The 23,695-nt window shown below is 42.4% G+C and overlaps 1 protein-coding gene across 1 annotated transcript in view; it reads left to right on the top strand.

Annotated features, from left to right (window-relative positions):
* The window catches only part of MYRFL (myelin regulatory factor like), a 107,507-nt gene that overhangs the window by 19,762 nt on the left and 64,050 nt on the right, over positions 1-23,695 (top strand). The window contains exons 2-4 of the mRNA XM_008155570.3: positions 6,742-6,832; positions 22,886-22,953; positions 23,043-23,286. Coding sequence (XP_008153792.2) covers positions 6,742-6,832; positions 22,886-22,953; positions 23,043-23,286 — 403 coding nt within the window. The remainder of the gene's footprint in view (positions 1-6,741; positions 6,833-22,885; positions 22,954-23,042; positions 23,287-23,695) is intronic.

The raw sequence follows: 23,695 nt of genomic DNA, 5'->3' as shown, positions 1-23,695 counted from the left end.
GGCTTTCCGGCCTCAGGATCTGCTCCTGCTAATGGGTCCAGCCTCGTAGGCCCTTGTTCCTAGAAGCTTTTCCTGGCACCTTTTGCTCCTGCTGAGACATTTAGGTGTCCCATAAAGTCCTGTGTACAACTCTGTTCTCACATAGAATTGCCATAGTATGTTTTTATATCAGTTTTCTCACTGAGCTATGAGTTTGTTGAGCACAGCAACTGATGGTAATGACAAAATGTAGTCTTTATTGAGCTGGGAAGTATGTAAGCACCTTATAGGCATCCTCTCATTTAATCCTTCCACGCTGTGAGGTAGATGCTCTTATTATCTTCATTTTATAGATAAGGACACGGAGACACAGGGAAAGTAGGTAATTGTCCCCAGGGTGCAGCCAGTTTTGACCCGAGGGCCGATTGCAGAACCAGGACCCTTACCTACCAAGGCTCCTTTGTCTTTGTGTCTCTAGCACTGTGCGTGGTCCATAGCAGGCGCCCTCTGATTGTGTGTCGGGTGATCTAATGAGGGAAGGCTACTGTTGGCAGTGTTGTTGACTAGTTTCTTTGCTCTAGTCTTGCCCAGTTTCACTCCTAACAGCAGCAGAAGGACCTTTCAAAAATATAAACCTGGCCTTGGCCAGGCAACTCAGTGGGTTAGAGTGTCTTCCTATAGGCCAAGGTTGTGGATTTGATTCTGGTCAGGCACATACAAGAATCAACCAATAAGTGCATACATAAGTAGAACAATAAATCTCTCTCTTTCCAAGTAAATCAATAAAATATATGATAGTGTCACTCCTTTGATGAAGAATTTCAACATCTTAGTAAATTTTAAGATAAATTTCTTGCCTTGGTACCTCGAATCTTCATGATCTGTTATCTGCCAGTTTCTCTAGCCACATGTCCCACCATTCACATTTATTCATTTACATATTATTACTCACCCAACAAATTCAACATTTATTGAATCATCAGCATGCTATAAGCCTTTTTCTAGGTGTGTAGGGTCTGTACAAAAAGAGGCAGTTTCCACCCTAGAGAGGCTTAGAGCTCAGCAGAGAGACAGACACACACCACGTACCTGCTGCAGCGGTTGATCTACAAGTACATGCAGCGTGCAGGGGGTCCCTGCAGGGGCTGCCCTCAGTCTGCCGAGTTCCTCACCTGCCCTCCAGCTCTGGCCCAGCCACTGGCACATTTCCACAGGAATCCTGCCGCTGAGCAGTTAAATGCATGTGAACAATTTCTTTTCTGTTCCTAGAATGTTCCCCCCACCCTCTACTTATCCTTAAAAATTCCTCTCAAGTGTCACCTGCTAGAAACCCTTGACTCACCCCAGCCATCCTAATTGGTACCCATGTCTACATCCACCCTAACACCGAACACCCTGCGCCGTGAGCTGGTTTCCTCGTCCCTCTCTCTGGACTGTGAGCTCATCCCTGATTTTATTTCTGGACACACAGTGGATGCTAAGTAAATGTTGAATAAATGAATAAAACAATTAATTAATGATTGGAAATGTCTCTGGGGAAATGTCATCTTTGGTGTCATCCAACTCTGAACTGGCTATGGCTCTAAACACCAACATTAGCTTTCCTCTCCCCCATCTCCTCTTCTCCCACCCATCCTCCTCCTCCTTTGGAGTATCCATTACCATTTCTGCTCCAATTTTTCATGAACACTGGCATATCTGAGGGGAACTATCTTTATGTTTAAATCCAAAGGGCAACCATTACGGTGATCCTCGTGGTTGCCTAATTTTGTCAGCGTGTCTGTTGTCTGAATACTCTGGGCAGCATTGTTGTGGGACAAAGGATGGAAGAGTAGATAGAGAAGGAGCAGGAGCATTCAGGTTGGGGACAGTGATGTGGGAAGGGACCCCATCAGATGTAAACAAGAAGGGCCTTCACATAGGACCGGGGTGTGTGGATGGGCAGGCGGGTGTGGGGGGGAGGCAGGGAGTAATGAAAGGCTGTGCAGTTTCCCCAAAGGCACATGTAGGTCTGTTAGTCAGTCCTCTGAGTGCAGCATGGCTTTGTCTGTGGCACTCACTCCCTGTGGATTGATTCTCATAACCATGTGCTTTTTTCTTGTCTGTCCAAGGCTAAGGGCAGCAGGGCGGGTCACCCTCCTGCCGCTGTCACTGTGTCTGGAAGAGGAGGCAGAGAGCTGGGGTGAGGAAGGGCTTTGCTTTCCGAGAGCAATAAAGAGTCAGTTCCCCGGTACTCCCAGGAGGCCTGGGCAGCCTCTCCTTTTGTGAGCAGGACTGTGACGCCCTCCCCAGGCACAAACATAATGTAGAAAAGGGAACAATCGAGGTCTGAAACAGAGCCTCCCGACGGGGTGGGATGCCCAATGACCCCCTCTTTGCAGGTTTGGGTGTCATAAGCCAGTGTTTAAGACCTTTAGAGCAAAGTGATTATTTTTAAAAGCATGGGATTTGTTTTCAGAGCCATTAGAGAGAGGCCCGGTGTGTGTAAAAGCCTCCTGGAAACAATTGCATCTGACACTGTGGATTTATCTTGTTGAGTAATTTCCTTTGGGTCTGGAAAGCACAGATGTGCTGCTGGAGTCCTAGTAAACGCTGGCTACCACAGGGATCAGCTTTCCTTGTTCATTAAGGGGTTCAGACAAGCCTCACAGGTCCTGGGAGCTGTGGACCAACTCCTATTTCTACCTGGGGGTGGGGGTGGGCGAAGGTGGTGATGTAAAGCAAGTAGCACATCACTCATCTATGGGCCACCTCCTATTTGTTCCTGGGAAATTGTGTGTGTGTGTGTGTGTGTGTGTGTGTGTGTGTGTGTGTGTGTGTGTGTTGGGGAAGGGTGCTGTATAAAGCAGATGGGACACCAGCAGGGATTTCAGTGGGAAACTAAACAGATCCTTCCCTCCATCTGCTTCTCTTAGCAATCGGCTTGACCAAAGCCCAGTGAAGTGCTAGAAGCAGTTGCTTCTCTGCGGTTGGTTGGCATTGTTGGGGGCGGGGTGGGGATGGAGGCTGTGCTGAGGGTAGGCTCAGGAATGAAGGCAGGCCTGGTTGGCTTCCCTGGGTGTCATTTACTAGCTGTGCGACCCTGGAAGTTACCTTCCCTGTAAACTGGGGATGCTATTGATGCCCACCTCCTCGGGCTGCTGTGAGGAGTAATGAGGAAATACAGGTGAAGTGCTTATCCTTTCGCTTGGCTCAGAGTACGAACTCATTACTGACTGTCCCTAGACAACAGCGATTGTGTTCGATTTCATCTCCCTTCTTCTGCTCTTGTCCCCTTATCGTCCTTTCCCACAGAGCCACCAGAGTAACATTTTAACAATGTAAAGCACATCGTGTCGCCTTCCAAAGGCTTTCCGTTGCTCTGACCCTCTCCTCCCACCTCCCTGTGCTCATGTGCTCTGGCCAAGCTGGAATGATTGCTTCTCAAACATGCTGAGCACGGCCCGCACGGTCCAGGCCCAGGCTCTTGCCCTTGCCATTCCCCCGTAGTTACATGGCTGACTGCTTTCTGAGCAAGGCCTCCACATCAAAAAGAGCTCTGTCCCACTCCCTCATACCACTCCATTTTATTTTCATCACTGTCCGGTAAATCCTGTTTCTTTATTGTTTTCCATAGCCATGAATATCCTCCCCGGACCCCACTATTGCCATCTTTTCCTCCCTTACAATTCAGGCCCCCTAAGGGTCTTGTCTCCCCCGCCCCCAACCCCCCTGCTATGTCCTCAGAATCTTGTACAGTGCTCAGCACATGGTAGATGCCTAGTAAATGTTGGCTGAAGCAATGAAAGAGTGAATGAGTCTTGTCCTGCCCATCTCCATCCTATCCTTTCTTCAAAGTCTAGCTCAAGACTAAACTCCACTATGAGGTCATTTTTGACCATCCCAACTTCTAGGAATATCTTCTATTTCCCTCTTAGTTCATGCCACCAAATGGAGTTGATGATCTCTCTTTTCTTTTCCTTCCCTTCTCTTTTTTTCCTTCCTTCCTTCTACTTTTCTCTGGTAACCATAAAAATTTCCCATTTGGGAGGTGTTCAGGATTTAAAAAAATTTATTTCAATGAATGTGGATGAGATAGCAAGCCAAAAGCTAAACATAAATTGGCCTTCCTGTGACTAATGCAGTGATCTGAATGTGAAGGTGCCTTGCCCCTGGGAACACAAGGCACTGGATTATGGGAGGGATTTTGGTGTGGGGGATAGAGAATTGAAGTATTACATATTAAACTGCACCTGGAAATCCCCCCATAATGTTAGTAATTGGTGAATTTGAGTGAAGGGTATAAGTTCTCTTGTGACTTCTCTTTAAGTTAAAAATTATTTTAAAATAAAATGCTAAAAATCCTTTCTCTCCTTAAAAATTGTATAAGGTAAAATTTATCAATCTCTTTCTTTATAGTTGTGGTTTTCATGCCATGCTTGGAAAAGCCTTCTTTATCTCAAGGTCATAAGAATATTCACTCATGTTTTCTTTCTATGGTTTCCTTTATTCATGTTGAAATATTTGATCTACCCTGAATTTTGGTGTTGAAGCAGGAAAATGTTCCAGTTTTTTTCTTTCTTTTCTCTCCCAAATGTCTAACCAATTTTCTGCACAACTTATATTGAATAATTAGTCTTTTCTCACTGGTATGAAAGGATACGTTTATCATGTGTTAAAAGTCCTTATATATTTCATTTACGTGTAATGTTTCTTGAAATGCCCTGGACTTGTTTTCCTTTGATGTGTCCATTTGTGTGTTTCTCAGTACTCATTTATCCCCATCCCCTTCCACAACTTTTCTGGCGATTTTTGGGTATTTATTTTTTTCAGAAGAATTCCAGAACACTTTAACTTGGGGATTATTTGATTTCAGGTAACATAGTAACTAATTCAAAAGAGTATATCCTATATAATAAAGAGGTGATATGCAAATTGACTGTCATGCCCTCGCACAAGATGGCCACCCCCATGTGGTCACAAGATGGCCACCCCATGTGGTCACAAGATGGCTGTGCCCATGTGGTCACAAGATGGCCTCCCCATGTGGTCACAAGATGGCCATGCCCATGTGGTCACAAGATGGCCACACCCATGTGGTCACAAGATGGCCATGCCCATGTGGTCACAAGATGGCTGCCCCTATGTCATCACAAGATGACTGGCAGGGGAGGGCAGTTGGGGGGGACTAGGCCAGCAGGGGAGGGCAGTTGGGAGCAAACAGGCCAGCAGGGGAGGGCAGTTGGGCCTGCAGGGGAGGGCAATTAGGGGTGACCGGGCCTGCAGGAGAGCAGTTAAGCATCAATCAGGCTGTCAGGGGAGTGGTTAGGGGGTGATCAGGCTGGCAGGCAGAAGTGGTTAGGGGCAATCAGGCAGGCGGTTGGGAGCCAGCAGTCCCAGATTGTGAGCGGGATGTCGGACATCCCCCAAGGGGTCCCAGATTGGAGAGGGTGCAGGCTGTGCTGAGGGACACCCCCCCCCCCCCCGCCAGTGCACGAATTTCATGCACTGGGCCTCTAGTTGTGTATATAAAGAGTTTGTCATGTAATTAAAGCAAAAGTGGAACAATCAGGCTCAGTAAGGATTAAATATCAAGAAGGACCTAGGTACAGGTGGCAGAAATATTTAGACTACCCTCTAGTCCTCTGCCTTAGCTATGACTTTATCCCAACCATCAGCTTTAAAGTCTATCAGTTCGAATTCTTAGGAGAAATCATTGAATTAGCCACTGGCCAACCAACGGATTGGTTCTCCCGGATTCAGGTGCCTGTAGAAGTTACATGATACAAATATAAGGGAAAGGTTCTCAGAAAATGAATATACAGGTTTGGTAGTTGTCCTAAATAATATTCAGTAGAAGTTTTGCAATATTGAGTCTTTTAGTCAAAGAACAAAGTATGTCTTTCCACTTGTTCAAATCTCTTATGACCCTTCATAGAGTTTCCTTACACTTTTAAAAAAAGTCCCCAAATTAGATAATTTGTGCTTTTATTTTGAATGGAATTTTTTTTTCATGGTATTTATTGAAGTGCTTGACTGGGATTTTTTATGTATAAGAAAGTAGTTAGTTTTTATATTTAATTTTAACCAACCACTCTTAAATTTCCTGATTCTTTCTAATTGTCAGTTGTTTCTCTTGAGTTTGCTCAGTCTGGAGTCATGTTATCTGCAAATAAAGATGGTTTTGTCTTCTCTATAGTATATTCCTATACTTTATATTCTTTTACAATTTTAAAATTTTTATTATAAACAGAATAAACTGATGAGTTTATTTTCATTTATTTAAACCGAGAAAAAGGACAGAAATAATGTGTTACATTTTGGGAAGTCTAACAAAGTGTGAAGCAAGATATGGAACGCCTTATTGGTCTCAACTGAAAAAATTTGTCCAACCATCCATCCATCCATCTATCCAATAAGAAAAGTTTACACTATAGATTCTTGCGGCTACAGTAAGGAAGATACAGCAGTCCCTACCCTTAAAAACTTTAGATAAATAAACAAACACAAAAGCAAATGATTGTAATAGTGTATGAGGCAAAGCACATGGTGTTAAAGGAGACCCATAAAGAGGGGCCACGAACCAGCCTTGGGCAGTCAGGGAAGGCTGCTGGAAAAAGGTGACATCTAAAGAGATTTCTGAAGGACATATCTGAATGGCAAATAAATACATTATGCCATTTAGTTGCTTTGAAATTCTTGGGTGCAAGCATATCACTGTTTTTAGCTGTTAGCCATTATGAAATCTTCACGAATCTCAACATTTTCAATTGGTCTTTGCAGCTCAGGGGGCCAGCGACACCCTGGGAAACCTGGCCCTGGATACAAGTCTGCTGGAGGAGTTCTTGGGCAATGATTTCGATTTGGGGGCCTTGTAAGTAAAGAGAGCACTGCTCTCCATTTGATGTTTTAAAAATTATGAACTAGCTAAATGGTCTGGGAAGTGTTCCCTCCACTTTGTTTTCTAGAGGAGCTTGGGTAGAGTTGGTATTATTTCTTCTATAAATCTTTGGCAGGTTTCACCAGTGAAGCCAGGTAGGCCTGGAGTTTTCTTTAGAGGAAGATCCTCCCTTCCAGTTTAATTTCTTTAGTAGATTTGGGGCTTTTCAGGTTATCTACAGTAGTTATCAGCTGAGGCAGTTTATGTCTTTCAATGAATTTGTCCATTTTATCTAAGTTGTCCAATTCACTGGCCTAAAGTTGTTCATTATATTTCCTTGTCATACTTTTAATGTCTGTAAAATCTATAGTGATGATCCTTTTGATATTAGTAATTTGTATCTTTTTTTTCTTGATTAATCTGGCAAGATTTTTAACCGTTTAAAGAAACAGCTTTTGATTAAATTTATATTCTTGTTTGTTTTTCATTGATTTGTGTCCTTATTTTCTGATATTAATATAGTCACTCCAGCTTTCTTTTTTATTTTTAATTTACATGCAAAAAAAATTCAATTATTTTCCTTGTTTATAGTTTTGTGAGTTTTGACAAATGGATGGTTGTATAATTACTACCAGGATCAGCACACACAGTATCCTCACCCTGAAACATTCTCTTATGTGTTAAAACCTCCCACCCACCCTGAGCCCTTAGTGATCACTGATCTGTTCTCTGTCTCTATAGTTCTGGGTTTTTCCCCCAAATATTTTTATTGATTTTTAGAGAGGGAGAGAGAGAGGGGGGAAGAAGGGAGAGAAATATCAATCATCTGCCTCTTGCACGATCCAGGGATCCAGGGATCCAGGGATCAAGCCTACAACCCAGGGCATGTGCCCTGACCAGGAACTAAACCAGCAATCTTTCAGTGCACCAGCCGACTGAGCCTCACCAGCCAGTTTTGCTTTTTTTGAATTGTCACATAAATGAAACCATATTGTATTTAACATTTTTGAGTGTGGCTTCTTTCACGAAGCATAGTAAGTCTTTGATCAATAATTCATTTCTTTTTGTTGCTGAGAAAGACTGTTGCATGGTTATAACACAGATTGTTTATCCAGTCACCCATTCCAGAACAGTTTTTGGCAATTATAAAGAGTTTCTATAAATATTTATGGACAGGTGTTTGTGTGATTAAGAGTTTTAATTTCTCTAGGTTAATACTTAAAGACCGCTGAGTCATATTGTAAGTGTAAATTAACTTTATAAAAATTGCCAAATTTTCTAGAGTGGCCATGCACTTTGCATTACTACTAGCAATGTAAAAATATCCAATTGCTTTTCTTTATCACCAGTTCTTGGTATTATCAGTTAAAAATTTTATTGTGGCCATTCTAATATGTTTATATTATGTCTAATATGTCTCATCATGTTTTAATTTGTATTTTCCTAAGGGCTAATGATGTTGAGTATCATTTCATGTGCATGTTTGCTATTCATACATTTTCTTTGGTGAAGTATCTCTTTAAATGTTTTGCCCATTTTAAAAAATTGGGGCCTGACCGGCATGGCTCAGTGGTTCAGCATCTACCTATGAACCAGGGAGGTCATGGTTTGATTCCTGGTCAGGGCACATGCCCAGGTTGTGGGCTCGATCCCTAGTGTGGGGCATGCAGGAGGCAGCCGATCAGTGATTTTTTCTGATCATTGATGTTACTCTCTCTCTCTCCCTCTCCCTTCCTCTCTGAAATCAATAAAAATATATTTTTAAAATGGGGTTGTTCTTATATTTGAGTTTAGAGAACTCTTTAAATGTTATGGATATAAGAGCTTTGTTGGCTATGTGATTTGTGAATATTTTCTTCCAGATCATAGCTTATGTTTTTATTCTCTTCATGGTGTTTTTCCCAGAGCAAAAGTTTTAAATTTTAGTGATGTCCAATTTATCATATTTTCTTATGTGGTTTGTACTTTATATCTAAGAAATATAGATATTGCCTAATTTAAGTTCTCAAAATTTTTCTACTGTTTTCTTACAAAAGTTTTATTTAGATCTGTGATCCATTTTGAATTAATTTTGTATAAGATTTGAGATAGAGGTTGAGATTTATTTTCTTATTTATGAACTAGAGGTCCAGTGCACGAAATTCGTGCATGGGGGGGTGGGGGGTGTCCCTCAGCCCAGCCTGCACCCTCTCCAATCTGGGACCCCTCAAGGGATGTCCAACTGCCCGTTTAGGCCCAATCCCACCTCACAATCCAGGACTGCTGGCTCCCAACTGCTCGCCTGCCTGCCTGATTGCCCCTAACTGCTTCTGCCTGCCAACCTGATCACCCCCTAACCACTCCCCTGCCAGCCTGATTGATGCCTAACTGCTCACCTGCCGGCCCAATTGCCCCTAACTGCCCTCCCCTGCCAGCCTGGTCACCCCTAACAGCCCTCCTCTGCCAGCCTGGTCCCCCCCAACTGCCCTCCCCTGCAGGCCTGGTCCACCCCCACTGCCCTCCCCTGCAGGCCTTGTCCCTCCCAACTGCCCTCCCCTGCAGGCCTGGTCCCCCCTAACTGCCCTCCCCTGCCGGCCTGGTCACCCCCAACTGCTCTCCCCTGCAGGCTTGGTCACCCCCAACTGCCCTCCCCTGCATGCCTGGTTACCCCCAACTGCCCTCCCCTGCAGGCCTGGGTCCCCGCCAACTGTCCTCCCCTGCAGGCTTGGTTGCCCCCAGCTGCCCTCCTCTGCCAGCCCAGTCACCCCTAACTGCCATCCCCTGCAGGCCTCATCCCTCCCAACTGCTCTCCCCTGCTGGCCATCTTGTGTCCACATGGGGCGGCCATCTTGTGTTGGAGTGAAGGTCAATTTGCATATTACTCTTTTATTAGATAGGGTATCCAATTATTCCAGAATCATTTGTTGAAAACTTTTCTCCATTTAATTACTTTATGCTGTTGTAAAAAAATCAGTCACCTATATTTGTTTGGATTTCTATATAGACTCTCTACTGTTCCATTGATCTATGTGCCTATCATTTTTGCCAATGCCACACTATCCCAATTACTCTATTTTTATCATAATTCTTAAAATCATGTAGTGTAGGTCCTTCAAATTGCTCTTCTTTTTCAAAATTGTTTTGGATATCTAGTTCCTTTGATTCCCACATAAATATTAGAATCAGTTTGTTGACATCTATGTAGTCCTACTGAGATTTTGGTTAGGATTGTATGAAACTTAGCAATGCTTTGGAGGAAAACTAGCATCTTAGCAAAATTGAATTTTCCAATCCATGAACATGGTATATCTCTCCATTTATTTAGACCTTCTTTGATTTCTTTCATCAGTATTTTATAGTTTTCAGCATACAAATTCTTTCTTGCACATTACATTGATTGGGATTTGCTCAACTTTTTGAATCTGTAAATTTGTTTTAATTACATCTGGGAAGTTTTCAGCTATTATTTCTTTACACTTATTTTTTTGTGCCAACATCTTTCTTTCCTCTTCCTAAGGCTGCAAAGATACTAATGTTAGGCCTTCAATACTGTACACAGGCCCCTGAATCTCATTTAATTTTTTCAATCTTTTTTTCTCTCTGTTGTTTATAATGATTAATTTCTATTGATCTGTCTTCAAATATTTTTTTAATATTTATATCTATATGTTTCATATTTCTCTTTGAGTGATTGTAATACTCCCTCCCACCCCACACCCCAATTTTAGGTTCCAATTATTCAGAATCAATATATTAGAAATATTACTGATGTTTATATATTGGGTTTGGGTCTTGTAATCTTACTGAAGCTGTTTATTAGCTTTAAGAGCTTTTTTGTAGATTTCTTAGTATTTTCTATGTTGATAATCATGTCATTTGCAAATTGGAACAGTTGTGTATCTTTCTTTCCAAACTGTATACTTTTTGGTATTTTTTTCTTTCACATTGAACTGGGTAGGACTTTGGATATAACAGAGAATAGGGAAGAAGTGAGAGCAAACATTCTTGCCTTGTCCTTGATATTAGAGGGTAAGAATTCAGTTTTTTAATCATTAGGTATGAGTTAGCTGTAAGTTTTTTGCCATGCCCTTTATTAGCTTAAGGACATTCTCTTCTATTCCTAGTTTGATAAGAATTGTTATCATGAATGGATGTCAAATTTTGTCAGATGTTATTTTTGTATATATTATGATCACATTGTTTTTTTCTCCTGTTTGTTAATATGGTGGATTACTTTGCTTAATTTTTGAATATTGAATCAGATTTGTATTCCTAGGACAACCTAGTTAGTTGTGATGTATTATCTTTTTATCAATTGCTGGATTCAATTTGCTAAAATTAAGTTGAAGATTTTGCATCTATGTTCATGAGAATATTAGTTTTCAGTATTTCCTTATATGCCTTTTTTTCCTGGCTTTAGGATCAGGGTAAATATAGGCTCTTAAAATTAGTTGGAAAGTGTTCCCTCCTCTTAAATTCTCTAGGTGAGATTTTGTGGCATTGTATTTATTTCTTACTTTAAAATTGATAGAATTAACCAGTGAAATAATCTGTGCCTGTAGTTTGCTTTGATGGAAAGTCTTAACCACAAATTAAATTTATCCAATACATACATGTTATCTCTTTCTCCTTAAGTGAGTTTTGGTAGCTTTTTGCCCCCCAACTCTCCAACCCCAGAATCAGTCCATTTCAAATTTATGGGCATAGAGTTGTTCATAATATTTCTTATTAGCTTTTGAAGACTCTGAGGAGTCCATAGTGATATGCTCTCTTCTGTTCCTCATATAGGTAATTTTTTTCTTTTTTTGATCAATCTCATTAGATATTTATCAATTTTATCGATCTTTTCAAATAAGCAGCTTTTGGTTTCATTAATTTTCTTCATTTTGCATGTTTTCAATTTCACTGATTTTTACTTCTTATTTTTATTATTTTCTTCTACTGCTTGCTTTGGGTTTAGTTTGCTCTTCTTTTTGTAGTTTATTAAGGCGGAAGCTTGATTTGAGTTCTTGATTTGAGTCCATTGTTTCCTAATTTAATATGCAGTGCAGTACATTTCCCTCTCTGTATTTTTTAGCTGCCTCCCTCAGTTTTTGGTATGGTATATTTTAATTTTCTTTCAGCTCAAGAGGCTTTCTAGTTTTCCTTGAGACATCCTCTTTTGAACCATGGGTTGTTGGAGTTTCATTGTTTAATTTCCAAATATTTTGGAATTTTTCATATATTTTTCTGCTACTGATTTCTAGTTTAATTCCATTATAGACAGAGAACATGCTTTGTATGATCCTAATTCTTTTACATTTATTAAGGTTTACTTTATGAGTGCTCCATTCATCAAGATAGTGCATTCAATTATTGGGTAGAGTGTTTATAAATGCTAATTAGGTCAAATTGATTGACATTATTGTTCAGGTCTTCTATGTTCTTGCTAATTTTTGTCGACTTTTATCTACCAATGTAAGAGGAATGGCAAAGTATTGGAGAATGATTGTGGATTTAGAAATTTTGGTTCCAAGTTCTTTTTTCCAAGCACTTAAACATTTTTGACCTACTGTCTTCCTACCTCCATGGCTTCTGATGATAAACAGTTATTTGAGTCGTTGCTTCCTTGTATGTAATATATAATTTTTCTCCAGCTACAAGGTATTTTCTTTACCTTTGGTTTCCAGCAGTTTTTGTTATGATATGGCTGGGTATGGGCATGGTAATATTGGAGATTACATTGATTGGGGTTTGCTCAACTTTTTGAATCTGTAAATTTGTTTTCATTACATCTGGGAAGTTTTCAGCTATTATGTCTTTACACTTATTTTTCTGTACCAACATCTTTCTTTCCTCTTCCTAGGACTGTAAAGATACTAATGTTAGGCCTTCAGTACTGTACACAGGCCCATGAATCTCATTTGATTTTTTCAATCTTTTTTCTCTCTGTTGTTTATACTGGACAATTTCTATTGATCTGTCTTCAAGCTTACTGACCCTCTTGTGTCATCTCCATTTTGTTACTAACACCCTTGTAAATTCCCTCCTTTTTCTCCCCCATGAAAGATAGACAGTGAAACCAGACCTGAATGTCAATAGTTATGGGGAAACCTGTTTTCAGATATTTCTAGTACCTGGGTGTTGTTGTTCTTTGCCAATAAAAACATCCTTACCAAATGACCGTGGGAAGAAGGGAAGCTCAACATTTTGCAAGCTAGTTACACACACACACACACACACACACACACACACACACAACTGGTAAGTTGCCAAATGTCTGAGCCCACACTTTGAGCCTGCTGTTCTGCTCCAGGCACTGCGTGGGCTGAACCCAGACACTAGTTGCCCTGTGCCTGCCCTCACATTCCTCTCACTCCACTCAAGCAGCAGGCGTGAATTCCTGTGGGGAGGGTGGGCAGTGGATATAACCTTACCATCCCTGGCCTGGAAACAATTTGCTAGAAGTTTTCTAGTCACTCTCTCTCCTAGGTGACTTCCTAAGAGAAGGTGCAGCTGAGACCACCAGGGTTCTGTTTAATCATCTCAATCACTTTTATGACGAGTAGAGAGAACTTTAGCTGTTTGTTGTTTTTTTTTGGGAAAAGTGAACAAAAATCTTATTTGAAGAGCTGTCATTTTACCTGGGAGTTCTGAAATCTGCCATATAATATTTGTCCCCAAGATACTAATGATCCTTCCCGCAGGACCAGTGATATCTCCCTATAGGCTTTTGCCATTAGTTTGCCCAATTAGCTTCACTCTCTACCTTTGGGGGTGGGTGGGGTGTGTAAGTGAACTAAAGGAGGGAGTTAATATTGTTGAGCACTTACAAATGTTGCGGAGTATTCTTTGCACTTGACATATTCGCTTATTTAATTACATATTTGATTTTACACCTCTCACTCTTTTAACAAACTCTGCCAAATAAGCACACTATTGTCCATATTTTACAGATGAGGAGGCTGAGGTTCAAAGAGGTTAAGTGACTCTCTATAGGTAAACAAATGGCAAAGCTGGGATTGAAATGTGTCTGGCTTTAGAATACATGTCCTTTCTTCTCCAGGCAGCTTTTAGATTAATTGATATTTTAAGTGATATTTTGGAGGGCAGTGAACCTTAGGGAAATATCCTAAATGTGTCCAAAGTAATCTGCCAAAAGGTGTGACTCAGGATGGTTCTGAGCCATACATAGTTTGCCATGATCGTCAGCGTTTGTGCCCGTTAAAGAAAAGGCCTCTGATCAGATAACCTGTCATTGCTTGATAAAAAGAGCTCAGGTGCATGCAGTTCAGTGGGGCTGCAGTAAAAATGGGAGCGAGAACAAGTGGACACAGGCCCAGTTCAAGACCACAGTGTGATGGGGCTGGTCCCATGAGCATTACATCCGTGCAGCCTATTCAAATGGCCACGTGGGGAGTGTTTCTAAGCACCAGGCTCTTTTCGCAGGCTGGTTTCATTCCTCCCAACAGCCCTGGGATGTAGGTTTTCTTGCCTCAGCTCATAGCCAGTAAGTAGCAAAGCTGGTCTCCACACCAGCTTTCCTACAAACCCAGATTACTTCTCCTCTATTATATTGCCTATAAATTGTGCTTTTTAAAAAAATGTCTGTGACAATTCTTTAAGGAACCTAAGAGACCGCTAGGCTGCAAATGTTACGAGAGCCAGTTGGAACCTCCTAGACCCATGGTCGGCAAACTGCGGCTCGCGAGTCACATACAGCTCTTTGGCCCCTTGAGTATGGCTCTTCCACAAAATACCACTGGCCTGGGCGAGTCTATTTTGAAGAAGTGGCGTTAGAAGAAGTTTAAGTTTAAAAAATTTGGCTCTCAAAAGAAATTTCAATCGTTGTACTGTTGATATTTGGCTCTGTTGACTAATGAGTTTGCTGACCACTGTCCTAGACCTAGGCAGATCTTCAAATCTCAAACCTGTTAAAAAGTGGGGCTATGGGCCGAAACCGGTTTGGCTCAGTGGATAGAGTGTCGGCCTGTGGACTCAAGGGTCCCGGGTTTGATTCCGGTCAGGGGCATGTGCCTTGGTTGCGGGCACATCCCCAGTAGGGGTTGTGCAGGAGGCGGCTGATCGATGTCTCTCTATCATCGATGTTTCTGGCTCTCTATCCCTCTCTCTTCCTCTCTGTAAAAAAGCAATAAAATATATATTAAAAAAAAAAAAGTGGGGCTATGGGCTCTGTAAAATAGATGCTCCTACGTGCTCTGTGGAAAACTGGTCCCATGAAATGCTGCGGGGGGTGAGGGGGGGAGGATGAAAGTCCCATGATCCATAAATGAGCTCATGACCCACTAGATTAAAATCCAATGATCCCCTTGGCTGCAGCGCTTTCCAGGACCTCCGCTGTGCTGATGTGCAACGAGGAAGGCGAAGGTAGTGCTCTTCAAACTCATCTGGCTGGGAGCTCCTTCCGGGAGGCACGCACCCGTGGGTGAGCCTGGGATAGCTGCTCAGGGCTTTCTCAGGTTTCCGTGTGAACCTGATGGGAATGTTGGGCTGGGCAGTCCTGCTGGTGAAGGTTTCTGAAAATTACCCTTAAACCTTTATTTCCCGTGTGGCCGAGGTCAGGGCAGCGGTGTGCGCAGCAGGAGCAGGCCCAAGTCCTCTCTAAGTCCCTGGGTTCGGCAGCCCGCTGCCTGCTAGAGACAAGGGGAGCTGGGCTAGCTGGACACGGGGGGAAGTGTCCAGGTGGAGAGCTGCTTGGAGGGAGGGAGGCTAGATATGGAGGGGACAGCATAAAACGCTGGAGGGTGCAGGGAAAGAGATGAGGGGTGTGTGTGTGTGTGTGTGTGTGTGTGTGTGTGTCTAGCGGAAGGAAGGAAGACTCTGGAAAATAGACTAGTGCACCTTCAAAACAGATTTTGTTTCCTTCAAAAACATGTGAGGTGCCTCCTATTCACAGTGACTTCATAGGAGGGGCCTTAGAGACCCATTAGGTCCATGAAGCATCAACTCCAGATTTCATTTAATTTCACTCCAATAGCTGAGCGTAAGCGCCTCATATTCTGGGGTTTACCTAGGACGTGGCTTATTGGGGTTGGATGGCAAATGAGGTAGGAGTCAATGACCAGCTGCATGTTGAATTCTGTCGCCGCAGAGTGGGGCTGATAAGCTCTTCACGGTGGTGTTGCGCAAGGCAGCGAGGTAACACACGCAGTTCTGTGAGAAGAGCTTGTTAAAGGCTGTGTGAGTTCATTGACCCGTCTGCCTTCTGGTTCAAACTGATTCCGTGGGAGAAGGACTAAGCAGGATCTTGGGCTAAAACATTGCTGCTGATTTCTCGATTCTAAACATATTTGTGGAAAATGAAATAACTTACAGTTTTGTGGGTTTTTAAAACTTATTTACCTACGTTATTTATTTACTTATTCCTCACTCAAGGATATTCTTTCCTTTGATTTTTTAAAGAAAGGGGAAGAGAGAAACATCGATGTGAGAGAGCCACACCAATTGGTTGCCTCCTGCATGCGCCCTGACTAGGGCAGGGATCAAACCTACAACTCAGATACGTATCCTTGACTGGGAATTGAACTCATAACCCTTAGGTGTGCGGGCTGACACTCTAACTACTGGGCAACACTGGCCAGGGCCTCTGGTTTTACATTTGATTAGGAGTGCCTGTATTGAGAACACCGTGTTCTTTAGAGCATGAACTCTGGTGATAGACCACTTGATTCCAGCTTGATTAGTGGCCAGACGAATAACCTGAAGCCTCAGTTTCACTGCGTGTGGAATAGGCGCAATAACAGTACCTTTCATGTGGTGGTAGTAGAGATCAGATGAATCAACACATGCAGAGAGCTAGCTCTGTGTCTGGCCCAGAGTAGGTTCTTCAGACAGGCTATCTGTTTCTAAAGCAGCAGAGAAGGGTGGTGATGGGGTCAGGTCCTTGCCATTTGCTAACGCGGGGCCAGAGGGGAGGAGTGGCATCACGCTTTCCTTGCCTCTCGCTGCCCCGTCATGATTTTCTTAGGCTCCCTTATCCACTGACGCCACTTCTGCGACGCCCCTTTCCTCGCCCAAGTTCTGGGTGTGGGTACAAACCCAAAGAAGCTGGCCAAGTATTTATTGAGTGTCTACCATGTGCTCACAACCCGGCACTATGTAAGACACACACACACACACACACACAGAATGTTAAGACATGCTCTTTATGTGAATGTCCATGTGGGAGGACAAATCGTACACATGAAAAACTGAAGAAAATACTTTCAATAACAATTTTTATATTTGGGGACTGGGATACAACAGCGAACAAAACAGATGAGCCCTCTGCTAAGGGCAGTGTGGTGGGAAGCCGTCTGCCCTGGTAGGGCACCCAGGCATTTTTCTCTGAGTTAGTGGTATGTGGTGATAAAGCAGGATGATTTTTTTGGGTAAGTTTAAAGATTATTTTTAAATTCTGTAGAGAATTTAAAGATTATTTTTAAATTCTGTAGAGAATTTAAAAATAAATCCTTATTTATAAATCCTTATTACCTCCTCTTCCCATTCCTTCACTGTTGGGACTTCATTGCCCGTGCGCCACTCTAGTGGGAAGAGAAAGACAATGGCAGAGAGGATAAAGTCACTCAGTAAGACGAGAAAAGTAAGCATAAGGTAAGGGGGTAGAGAGTGAGGGCTGGGGGAAGGCTACCATTTTACGGTGGGTGGTCAGGAAAGTCCTCTCGTGATACATCTATGACTCCACGTAGTGTAAAAAAGCAGTAATTCACATTTATTAAGTACCAGGCATTTAACTTTGTACCAGGCCCTGTGCCAAGTTGAGCTCACTGTGTGATAGAACTTGAAAGAAGAGGCAGTTGGTGTGCGAAGGCACTAGGCAGTCACTGACGAAAACTGGGGATCGGACTGTTGGATTGCCAGTAGTCCCAGCTGGGTGTTCACATGAGGCCCGTGTCTTAACTCCATGTGCCCTGCATGGTGCCTAGTGGAGCCATCAGCACACACGAGGTGCTCAATCCTTGCTCACGCCTGGTTGCATTCTGGAAGAAATACTGGATGCTTTGGGGGCAAATGCAGATGTCACGGATGTACGTGTAACCTCAGCCAGCAGCAGGGTCACGTCTCGCTTGCACCCTCTCTTTGGGTTTGCGTGACATTCAACGTCCAAAAGACTGGACCTCCACTCACCCTTCAAAACAAGTTGTGTGTCTCAGATGAAAGGGTTTAGAAGGGAAATTATTCTATTTTTTGTCAGCAGCTAAAATTCTTATTTTCACAACTCCCTCCTACAGAAGCTAGAGACAGAGTTGGCCCCTCAAGGAGTGACTCATGGTGTCTGTTGCTTCCTGGGCCCACTTCATGAAATCTCTTGGGCTTACTAGGTAAATTCAGAGCAGGAAGCCGAAAGCCAGTCTCAGGAGCATTCCTGGGATTCCTGCCACGGTGCCTGTGATTAGGGAAGAGTTAGCAATTTAGAAACAGTTCCAGATAAGAGTGTTTTCCTTGGAGTTAATCATTGCCCTTGTTCTAACAATTTGCTTACTTACTTTAAATAACTTTCCTAGTTTGAAAGTAGCTATCATTAATTCTTTGCCCAAATTCTCTGAAAAGAACTGCCAAATTTCAATGTGTTAAAATGCATCAAGCATGGAATGCAATGAAATAAAGGAGTAGCTGTGGTGCCTTTTGGAAGGGACACTACGTTTTGAGGAATGCATTTAAAATTTAAAAATTTTCATTTTAAAACCACCAACACACATTGCTGCCACTGAACACAGGGGCCTTCGGTTCTCCACAAAGGAATGGAGCATGCATTCCTGCTTTTAATATGCCATGCCCTACTTCCCGAGTACACTTATAATTTACCTACGATTGTTAGTTTCTATTCATATTATTGAATTTAGTGGTGCTGCTAATGTAAAGGTAACTTAACTGCCTTGAATGTGGCATTTAAGGTCATACAGTCAATCACCAAATTTAATTCGTAGATTTATCAGAGCGACCCATGTGCAGAATTTAAGAAGTCGAATGGTGCCATATATATGGCTCATAATGAAAACCGGCAATCTTCTGCCCTGCTCCCATGTCCCTGAATTTGGCTCTCCCAGAGGCAGGTACTTTTTAACCCTTTTAGATATTTCTGCCACCTTTTATTTAAATGATGTTTTTTAAAAAAATTTATCTTTATAGTTGAAAGTATTACAGATGTCCCCTTTTCCTCCCCCATTGACCTTCTCCACCCGCTCTCACACTCTCCCCACCCCTCACCCAGGCCTTCAATGAACTATTGTCTGTGTCCATGGGTTATGCATATATGCATATAAATTCTTTGGTTAATCTCTTCCCACCCCCCCCCCAGCCCCCTTCCTCTTTTATTGGTCTTCTTACTTTATACATTTTAATAACTTAATGTTATCTCAGAAATGTGGAACCGTCAACTGTATAATTCCATTTATCCCCCAGTCCCATCCTCTATACTATAGTTGTCCTAAGTATTATAACTACACACAATATAAACTCTACAAGATAATGTCATAACTTTTGCTTGCTACAGTCCTATGTATTTTTTTAAAAATTAAGAGAAAAAGTAATTTGCATTCAGATATAGACCATTTTTTCATTCTCTGCATTTCTTCCTAAACTTTCAAGTTTTCATCTGTATTTCCCTTTACCCTGAATAATGCCTTGAGCATTTCTCATTGTGCATATCTATTCATGGATTCACTTAAAAATTGTTTTTCATCTAAAAATGTCTTTATTTTGCTTTCATTCTTGAGAGATAGTTTCATTGGATATAAAGTTCTAGATTGTCAGTTTTTATTTTCTCTAGCACTTTAGAGATATTGGACTCTTACTGCCCCTGGAGATTTTGATTAGAAGTCACAGATCATTTAATCACTGTTACCTTACATGTAATACGTTGTTTTTCCTTGGTTACTTTTGAAGCTACTTTTATTTTTTGTTTATGGCTATGTGACTTTGATGACCTACGTGTGGTTTTCTCATTATCTACTTTGCTTAAGATTGCTGAGCTTCTTGAACCTATACATTTATGTCTTTTACCAAGTTTGGGAAGTTTGGGGCCATTATATCATTATTTTTCTGCTCCACCCTCTCCATAAGTTCCTGAGTCTCTTTTAATTCATTTTTTTCTCTGTTCTTTAGATTGAATGATATCTATTGATCTATCTTCAAGTTCTGTTATGCCACCCAGTGATTTTTAAAAATTTTAAAGTTTCATATCTAAAATTGTCTTCAATTCTAGAATTTCCATTTAGTTCTTTTTTAATAGTGTCTATATCTTTGCTGAGATTTTATATTTAAAAATTTTTTTACAAACACGTTTTCTTCTACTCCATTAAGCTTAGTTACAATCACTGCTTAAAATTCCTTTTTGCTAATTTAGTATCTGAATCAGTTCTGGATTAGTGTCCATGGACTGTTCTTTCCCTTGAGGCTGGGCTACATTTTTCTGTTTCTTTATTGAGTAGTTCTCTGTTTGCTGTTGTTGGAATAATGAATTGTATATTTATGGATAACATTCTTTTAGGAGTTGTTTTCTCAGTTATTTGTCAACTTAGAGTTGGTAACCAAAAGATACTTATTCCTATTAAGTCATTGAGGAATTCTTAATTGTATCCCGGACATGGTGATTCTCTGGATTACTTTATATTCCTCTGAAGAGTATATACAGGGTGTCCTCAAAATGTATACACACTTTGAATATTTATTAATTCCAATGGGTTAAATCTAAAAACCACCACCACAACAAACCATCAAATGAGCTATCAGCTGTTAAAGTGTGTATAAGTTTTTTGGGACACCCTGTATATTTTTGTTTTACAAGGCAATTACTTTGCCTAGACTCAATTTGTAAAGTCTATCTCTTGGGCAGTAGCTCAAATTCAATTTAGTCCTTTTTCCTTTGGCTGGGCTGTGTGAATTTAGCCCCACACATGGATGGCTCAGGAGTCAGCCAGACACTTGGGCAGAGTTTACCTGTAGAATCTGGGGTTTCTTCTCTCTAGCTCTCTCTTTTCCAAGATTCCTCTTTCTCTTGCAGGAGCTGTGTTTGCCTCACACTCTGTTCTCCAGTTCCTTAGGCCAGAAAGTTTGTAGGTTTCTATGGGCATTTTAGCTGTTTTGTGGGTCTGACTTCAACCGGCCCTAAAGCTAAGAGCTGTAAACAAGTAACTCATCTTATGCCATTATCTCTGTCCAAGTTTCAGTGCCCCTCTAGAATCTTCTTGCGTTTGCCCACTTTTCATTGTTTTGGGGTAGATTACAATTTTTTCCCCCCAGAGTTCATAGCTTTTATCTGTGGGAGGGTCAGGTCTGGTAGGAGCTCACCAGTCATATCAGAAGCAGAAGAGCTTTTTGTGTTTCTTTTGCACTCCTTATGTATCTAGCTGTTTGTTCTCTGTCCTCAACGTGAAAGGTTTTCTGAAAACGTCTGCTCCTTCCTTGTTGGTTGTTGTTTAAGATATTCTGTGTGCAAGCCATTCTTCTCAAAGGATGAGCTTCGTTGTAGAGTGATCGGGCAGGGACTGGCTATTTTCTTGGGTGACTTCAAAATATGATTGTCCCCCCTTTCCCGTCCCCCTCCCCCCCCCCCGCCCCCGCCCCAAGCACATCAGAATTTTCTAGGGAACAACCTTCCATTTCCACTGTGAGAAACCTGCTTGAATGCCTGCAAAGCCAAGTTAAGGAAAGGTCTCAGTTCAGCATTTGGACTTTTAATTAATCTTTCCATTTTTATCCCAGTAGCTCCATAGTCTCCTGGGATTCATTTCTCCAGAGCGGAAGCTTTTTCAGCTTCTGTTGGGCGGATGGAGTTGGTTGCCTGGCTGTACAGGTTGGGGAAGATTATCTAAGGGTCTGGCTGTCCCTTCATCTAATTTTCAAGGGATCCTTTTAGTTTTAGCCCCCAAATTCAGAGGCTCCTGGTAACTCCAATGTCTTGGGCTTTTCTGGATTTGTATTTGAATTAGATAATTTCCTGTTGGCTCCTACGTCCCCTCCGCCATCCCAGGAAGTCTTGTTTCGGCTTTTTCCATCCTGTGGTTCAGTTCCCATCCACACTACTTCTGTCTGCACCAGTGTCATTGAAATATGGCCTGGTGTGGTCTCTGCTCATGCGCTCTATGTCCTTTTGTGTTTATGCTTCTTTATTCCTTTACTTTCATTCGGGTGGGTGGGGTTTTTTGAGAACTTTTAAAAGTATGTTTGTTCTCTCTTCCCTTATTAGTAAGAAGTGAATCAATTATGAAGGATCAATTTGAGGAGAAAGCATGACTTTCCTAGTAAATAATAAAAGCAGACTTTTCTCTTTATTGTACAAGCGTGAAGTCTTAGTCAACCAAGAAAAACATGACGGCTTACTCTCCAGCAAGAGAATCAAGTGGAGGGTGGTGGTGCTTAGGTATGACTTAGGATCACAGACTTTCTGAGCCATTAGGGACTGGTAGGTTTTTTGGAACAGAAGTTTTCACACTTTGTTAGTAGTGGTACTCATTTTTTTTTAAATAAAATTTTACTTGCACCTCAATATATAAATGTTATGGTCCCCTCCCTGCCAAGGTATTAACATTTTTCTTTTATGCAACCCTGAGCTACTGCCAAGAACTTTGGGATCTCCCAAAGCACATCTGGAAAACTCTTGCTTTATTTGTCTTAGCCCAAACTGTATCTCTCTGGTGTAAGTGCTTTGAAAATGTTCAAAAGCGATAATAATGTTAATTTCAGTTTCCTGGGCACTCTCTAGGTTTGGGGCATTATGGGTTTGCACACAGTGTCTCATTTAATTCTCACAGTGAAGCTATGAGGAAGGTGTAATGAACATTCCCGATTTGTAGGCGAGGAACCCAGGGCCTGGAAAGGCTCAGGACTTGTTTATGGATACACAGCTGAGAAGTGGAAGAGCTGGGACTCAAACCCAGGCCTGTCTGACTCAAAGCCCCGTTCATTTAATACAGGACCCTGGGCGTGGTCCGGTGGGCTCTGCCCCCTGGAGCACCTGGAACCGTCCCGGGAGGTGCTGTACACTGAGGGCCGCCTCCGCTTGTGACAAAAATGTAATGATGGAATAGTTACTACAAAAAAAGCAACGCATGTCTGGTTTATCCTCAGGCAAGGCCAGCTCCCAGATACCCCACCCTCCTCTGCGTCAGACTCCTGCTCTCCTCCACAGGTCAAAGGTGAGTGCCCTGCGCCTCCCGCACAACGTGCACCTTCTTCAGCTCTGGGTGGCGGGGAAGAGGCCCTTCTCACCTGTGTGTCCCCGCAGGTGCCTGCTGCCCGGCTGTGAGGACCCCAGCTGCTCTCCCCCACTCTGCTGCTGCACCCGGGACCCTGCCTGAGCACCCCCCACAGAGCTCCTCCCAAGGGAGCGCCTCCCGCCTTGCCCACCACGGCTTTCCCAGCTGCGGCCCGAACACCGGTCACCCCGCCACCGCCCTGGACCAGTCTGTGTCCTCTCATCTGGGGACAAGTTGTTCTTACTGCCAGCAGCCTCTGTGCCACAGCCCTGGGTAAAGAGCAAGATACTCGGTTATGAAAGACCTCGGAGCAGCCCGCCCCAGGCAGCGCCAGTAGAGAGTGAACAGTGGCGTCCTGTCCAGGAGGTGGCAGTGTTGAGACATATATTAGACACGGCCAGGCCCAGTGCTCTTGGCTTTACCACCTATTCATTTAAAACCCACTAAACTCAAGGTCCTTCTCATTCGATGAAAAGCGAAAGTATCAGGAATGCATAGGGAGATGCATAGGGAGATGCTGGGGGTGGAGAAAGCCCTGTTTGCTCGTGCAGCCACAGGTAGAGTACTCAAGGCAATTTGTGCCTGAGCTCTCAGAAAAATATCTCTCAATTAAACATTCACTAATATTCCTTTCTTCTTTTTTCCTTCCTCTCCCCCCCCCCCTTTTCCCTTTCATTCCAAC

This window comes from Eptesicus fuscus, chromosome 7 (genome assembly GCF_027574615.1).
Source record: "Eptesicus fuscus isolate TK198812 chromosome 7, DD_ASM_mEF_20220401, whole genome shotgun sequence".
Classification (NCBI taxonomy): domain Eukaryota; kingdom Metazoa; phylum Chordata; class Mammalia; order Chiroptera; family Vespertilionidae; genus Eptesicus; species Eptesicus fuscus.
This window is presented reverse-complemented; position numbering and strand designations above follow the sequence as displayed.